Below are 6,295 nucleotides of genomic sequence, written 5' to 3' on the forward strand. Positions count from 1 at the left end.
CATTTTATTCTTACACTTTTAATTAATCAATTTCTTATTTACATTGAATCAAATCCCAAGAAACTTCCACCATCCCCCACTATAGGACTTGTGTGTTTTGTTTACATGAAGGTGAAATAATTTTTAACACACAACTTGAACAGTTAAAGTTATAATAGTCCTATGAACTTATATTAGAGCAAAATAGAGTAAGTATTAAATTATAATCAATGTATTAACCACAGTAAACAACAATCACCAGACAGCCTGTGGCCTCAGAGGACCAGTTTATTGTTCACAAAAAAATATTTCATCAAGTGTAATATTGTTTCTATAGTAACACCAGGACATTAAATGTTTATCACAAAGGTACTTTTTAATTTAGAGTTCAAACACTCAAAGGATGATAAATCTTCATTCTTCAAACTAGAAGAGAATAATCATCAGAAAACGTCCTTACATTTGTCAAGATATTAGATAAATATTTTTGCTACAACAAACAACATTCTGCTTTCAGATTTTAGTCGTCACATGTAAAGACTCTTACCTCAAACACAGGGGAAAATGTACTCAGTCTCATCTTTGTCACCTGAAATTTGAGTAAAACAGTATTTTAGCTTCACTGCAAACTCTATCGGCTACATCATTTTAAGCCAATTTACATCAATAAATAAATCCATTTGACGTACTTGTCTGGTAGTAGTCATAGAGTCTAACCACAGCGGGCTTCAAGTTGTGCACTGGGAGTTCTTGTATCAGCAGTAACTCGTGATTGATGGGTATGTTCTTCAAAAGCTTTTGAGGGAAAAACAGACAAATTATTACATTGAAACTTTTTATTATTATTAGGTCAGTCAGACGCTTTTACTCACCTCAGTCAGATAGACCATAATGTGATCTTTGTCCTGCTCAACTCGCTCTACCAATAGTGACTTTTTCAGCTAAAAACACACAACAGATGTTAAAAAGGACAGAGACTTTTTAATGGAAAAATGTGACTATATGACAGGCTAAGATTTAAATCAAGAAACAAAACCAGGATGAAGCTGTAAGAGGAATATAAACAGGTCTAGACTAAGTGAGTGTGCACACTTTTGGTCCTGTTTTGGTCCTGTTTTGGTCCTGTTTTGGTCCTGTTTTGGTCCTGTTTTGGTCCTGTTTTGGTCCTGTTTTGGTCCTGTTTTGGTCCTGTTTTGGTCCTGGTTTGGTCCTGGTTTGGTCCTGTTTTGGTCCTGGTTTGGTCCTGGTTTGGTCCTGGTTTGAGCCCAGTCCTGATGAGGACTTGGTTTGATCCTGTTCTTGTCCTGATTCAGAGCCTCATTTATGATGTAGCGCTTGTGCTAAAACAAGTCTAAAATAGGACTAAAACTACCGTAAACCACAACCAAGGGTAAAATGATCAACTACAAAAGCTTTCTCTTTTCTACAAAATCTTAACCCATGTCCATTAAACTGTGACTAAACCAAGACCTAAATCTGGATTAAAGCAGAACTACACAAGGACAAGAACAGGGCCAAACCAGGACCAAACCAGGACCAAACCAGGACCAAACCAGGACCAAACCAGGACCAAACCAGGACCAAACCAGGACCAAACTAGGACTAAACATGGACTAAACATGGACTAAACCAGGACTAAAACGGGACTAAACCAGGACTAAAACGGGACTAAACCAGGACTAAACCAGGACTAAACCGGGACTAAACCAGGACTAAACCAGAGCTAAACTAGGCAAGGCAAGTTTATTTGTACAGCACAATTCATACACAAGGTAATTCAAAGTGCTTTACAGAATAAGAAAGACATTAAAATCACACAAATGAAAACATAAATAACCCACTCGTTTGCCCCTTTAAAAACTCTCTCTCTCACTCTTTAAACACTGTCTTGCTCAGTTTAAGAACTTTCCCATTACTTTACAAAAAACTTTCTTGTCACTTCTCAAATACTTTCCTGTCACTTTACTATGTCTAATAAAAGTCCATCAGTCCATGTTTCTTTTGTCATCATAAATTTACCATTAAAGGAGAAGAGGCAGAATAAAAACCTTTCAGTCGTCTGCACAGATAAACAGAACCGTTTTGAGCCTGGATTTAAATATTGTCAAAGTAGAGGCCTGTCTCACATCTTCAGAAAGACTGTTCCTGGTTTTAGCTGCATAAAACTGAAACACTGATTCTCCATGTTTAGTCCTGACTCTGGCACCAGCAGGAGGCCGGTCCCTGAAGTCCTCAGAGTGTGAGATGGTTCATGTGGCACTAACATGTCGGAGATGAACTTTGGACCTAGGCCATGGAGAGACTTATACACAAGCAGAGCTGCTTTAAAGTCTATTCTAGGACCAAACCAGGACTAAACCAGGACTAAACCAGGACTAAACCAGGACTAAACCAGTGCTAAACATGGACTAAACTAAATCTAAACCAGGTCTAAACCAGGACTAAAAATGTCAAATCAGCCTTTCAGTTTTGTGCAGTTAAAACCTGTAACATTCTTCCTGAAGATGTGACTCAGGCCTCGACTTTGACACTGTTTAAATCCAGACTCAAACTGTTCTGTTTATCTGTGCATGTGACTGAAAGGGTTTTATTCTGCACTTTTATCCTTTAATGTTCATTTTATGATGATTATTTATGTTTTGATTTGTTGTATTGTGATTTTAATGTCTTTCTTATTCTGTAAAACACTTTGAATTACCTTGTGTATGAATTGTGCTCTACAGATACGCTTGGCTTGTCTATGATAAATCTTTTTGAAACGCACAGTTCATAGTTTGCTTTAAAGTTACTATTTTAGCTCATCATACGGTCGTCATTCATTTTGCTTGTTCTGGTCGCTTGGATACGAGTCATTCACACTGAACCTAATGAGCAGTTTACCATTACCAGGGCTCCACATCTAAACTCCTCTCTCATTCTTGTCTGTTTAAACATTAATGTGTTGCTACTGTTTTCAGCATTATATTTATATTTTTATTTAGTTCTAGATACCTTCAGCCAAAGGGCAGAGCTTCCTCCAGCAGGTGACACCTCCTTCCTGGGTGTACTGTCCCATTGCAGTCTCCAGAAGAAACAGGGGAACGCCGCAGGTTGCCACAAACACCAAATAAGGCACCAAAAATGCACCTGAAATGGCAAAATACACATAAAAACATGATATTTTCAGTTAAAACACACATCATTCTCACTTACCTCCTCCATTTTTGTAGCAAAGATAAGGAAATCTCCAAACATTCCCGAGGCCGACTACATTTCCAGCCACAGCGAGAAGAAACTCCACTTTACTGGCCCAGTGTCCCCGCTCCTCTGGGCTCTCGTCTTTTGCAGTAAAGATATTCTTCAGCATAGTAAAAGTGATATCAGGAGGAAATGAATGAATGTGCGTAGTGGTGCAGTTCAGTTGACCTCGTCTCCACTGTCATTTAATGAGCAACTCCTTGAAATGTCACAGAGTTCTTGGTGAAAAGGTAAATTATTTCTCAAGAATAAATTACCATTGCTGAGTGAGAGACTGTTTGGCCTGATAAAGGAGTATGCCACAAGTACATGCACTATTATTTTGTATTTTATCTTCGTATCTTCTTCTTCTAGTCAGCCTAATTCATGAAAATAAACCAAATTGATAATAAAAACAGAGGAGCGTTGTTTTCCATCTTAGATATTTCTACAGTGGTTTTCTTTTCAGTTCTGCTTTCAGTGATTATTACCCAAGCCCTAAAGTAAAGGATTTTATAAGAAAAGTAAGATTTGTAATAGGCTAAGTACACTGTAAGTAAAGGAACAACATGCCTACATAACTGTTAATTTGATGTCTTATTGTATTTCAAGTATACATCACTTTTTCTCTTGACTTGCTCCGTCTGGTGACTGTGTAAAAGGGATTGGACGGGTCATAAGTTCTGTAGATTGTCTTTGTTGGCCACTTCAGTCCATCATGTCCCTCTCCAGTTTTCAAACATAGACCTGGATGCTCGTCTTCAGTCTCTACAGCACATATGCAGCTGGGATCCATGAGTGCACTGTGTGTTTTTTCCCCATCCACCCTGTTGTATTTGTTATAATGGGAATTGTATAGAATTTGGATTTCCTGTGTTAACTTTTCGTGCATCAATATATTCCACCTTTGTGCTGCTTGTAGTGAATTTTGTTCTTCACTTTGTTCTCTGTCTGTAGCGTGCACAAGATGGTCTTCTCTGCAGTGATCAATACTGGAGCTGAAATCCAGTTTTGCACCAGTTTAGCTCCAGTTTTACTCCAGTTTTGCATCAGTTTTGCACCAGTTTAGCTCCACTTTTGCTCCAATCTTGCACCACTTTTGCTTCACTTTTGCTTCAGTTTTGCACCCGTTCAGCTCTAGTTTTACTCCAGTTTTGCACCAGTTTTGCACCAGTTTAGCTCCAGTTTTTCCCCAGTTTTATGCCAGTTTAGCTCCAGTTTAGCCCCAGTTTAGCTCGGGTTTAGGTCTGGTTTTGCTCTAGTTTTGCTCCAGTTTTCAGAATCAGAATCCTTTTATTGCCATCGTTTGAACACAGTTCACAAACTAGGAACTTACTTCAGTGATAAATTGCAACATAAAACACACTGAATAATAAATACAAATAGAAATAAGGGCATGCACGAAGTTAAAAGATATGGTTTAAAAATCTAATAAAATACTTCTTAAAGTGACCGGTGTTATAAAGTGTCCAGTTTTGTGCAAATATTATAAAGTGTTCATGAGACAAACAGCAAAGGGGAAGAAACTGTTCTTATGTCGAGAGGTTCTGGTCCCAATGGACCGTAGCCTCCTGCCAGAGGGAAGTGGCTCAAATAGTCCATGTCCAGGGTGAGAAGTGTCAGCTGCTCTACGGCCTGCTCACCCCTGAGTCCTGGAGACAGGTCCTGTAGAGATGGAAGGCTGCAGCCAATCACCTTCTCAGCAGAGGCACAATGCGCTGCAGTCTCTGTCTGTCCCTGGCCCCATTGAACCACACAGTGATGGAGGAGGTGAGGATGGACTCAATGATGGCCGTGTAAAACTGCACCATCATCTGGACCGACAGCTTGCGTTTCCTCAGCTGCCGCAGGTGGAACATCCTGTGCTGGGCTTTCTTGATGAGGGAGCTGATGGTCGGCTCCCACTTGAGATCCTGGGTGATGCAGGTGCCCAGGAAGCAGAAAGAGTCCACAGTGGTGATGGGGGAGTCCGTCAGGGTGAGGGGAGGCAGGGGGGCTGTGACTTTCCTGAAGTCCACAATCATCTCCACTGTCCTCTGGGCGTTAAGCTCCAGGTTGTTGCTGCTGCACCAGGACACCAGCCGGTCCACCTCCCTCCTGTAGGCAGACTCATCGCCGTCCGAGATGAGTCCAATGAGGGTGGTGTCATCCGCAAACTTAACCAGTTTGACGGAGTCGTGGCTGGAGGTGCAGCAGTTGGTGTACAGGGAGAAGAGCTGGGGAGAAAGTACACAGCCCTGTGGAGATCCTGTGCTGATAGTCTGAGTGTCCCAGACATTCTTCCCCAGCCGTACGTGCTGCCTCCTGTCCGTCAGGAAGTCAGTGATCCACCTGCAGGTGGAGTCAGGCACGTTGAGCTGAGCTTGTCCTGGAGCAGAGCAGGGAGGATGGTGTTGAACGCAGAGCTGAAGTCCACAAACAGGATCCTGGCGTAGGTTCCACTTTTGCACCAGTTTAGCTCCAGTTTAGACTCAGTTTAGCCTCAGTTTAGACTCAGTTTAGACTCAGTTTAGACTCAGTTTAGACTCAGTTTAGCCTCAGTTTAGACTCAGTTTAGACTCAGTTTAGACTCAGTTTAGCCTCAGTTTAGACTCAGTTTAGACTCAGTTTAGACTCAGTTTAGCCCCATTTCAGCTCCAGTTTAGCCCCAGGGGCTTGCATTTTACTCCAAAAAAGTAAAAAAAAAAGGTGACATCAGAGTTGCTCCTTCACCATTTACTATTATTCAGACAGACAAACCGATGCATCTCCCTGGAAAAAACAAGAGTTATTTAAAATATTCATAGTAAATATCATGTTAAAGCTGTGGACTTTTGAGTTTCGTTTTGTCAGTTCATTTCAGGATGTTTCTGCTGGACATGTGGAGAGTGTCGTAGCTACACTGAAGTCATCTAAGGTCTCTGAAAAACATTTAACTCAACCTGTTTGTTTGAATAGTTTCTTATCCTCTGCGATGTTTATCAATCGATCAGAAATACAGAAAAGAGGAATGTCGTCCTTTGAGATTAGCAATTTGTGACATTATCTGACCATAAATGATTTGACCTGGTCTTGTTCTTGTTGCAGTGTGACATCTTTGAGACTGAGGTCAGGTAAACTA

At 40.8% G+C, this 6,295-nt stretch overlaps 1 protein-coding gene and 1 long non-coding RNA gene across 2 annotated transcripts; both read right to left on the reverse strand.

Annotated features, from left to right (window-relative positions):
• Positions 1-247: 247 nt before the first annotated feature.
• On the reverse strand, positions 248-928 carry LOC117380829 (uncharacterized). Its single transcript, XR_004542197.2, has 4 exons — positions 852-928; positions 669-774; positions 527-568; positions 248-405 (listed from the first exon to the last, which is right to left on the reverse strand). It is a non-coding gene; the product is annotated as an uncharacterized LOC117380829 (long non-coding RNA).
• Positions 929-2,962: 2,034 nt separating this feature from the next.
• LOC129456744 (sodium- and chloride-dependent GABA transporter 3-like) lies at positions 2,963-3,333 on the reverse strand. Its single transcript, XM_055226172.1, has 2 exons — positions 3,172-3,333; positions 2,963-3,105 (listed from the first exon to the last, which is right to left on the reverse strand). Exons 1-2 carry the CDS (start codon positions 3,323-3,325, stop codon positions 2,963-2,965), a joined length of 297 nt encoding a protein of 98 aa, XP_055082147.1. The 5' UTR covers positions 3,326-3,333.
• Positions 3,334-6,295: the final 2,962 nt, after the last annotated feature.

Source organism: Periophthalmus magnuspinnatus, chromosome 13 (genome assembly GCF_009829125.3).
Source record: "Periophthalmus magnuspinnatus isolate fPerMag1 chromosome 13, fPerMag1.2.pri, whole genome shotgun sequence".
Classification (NCBI taxonomy): Eukaryota; Metazoa; Chordata; class Actinopteri; order Gobiiformes; family Gobiidae; genus Periophthalmus; species Periophthalmus magnuspinnatus.

Coding starts and splice junctions, on each gene's coding strand:
- LOC129456744 (XM_055226172.1), bottom strand. CDS start 3,325: ATGCTGAAGAATATCTTTACTGCAAAAGACGAGAGCCCAGAGGAGCGG. Junction 3,106..3,171: donor TTGCTACAAAAATGGAGGAG/GTAAGTGAGAAT, acceptor TTGCCATTTCAG/GTGCATTTTTGGTGCCTTAT.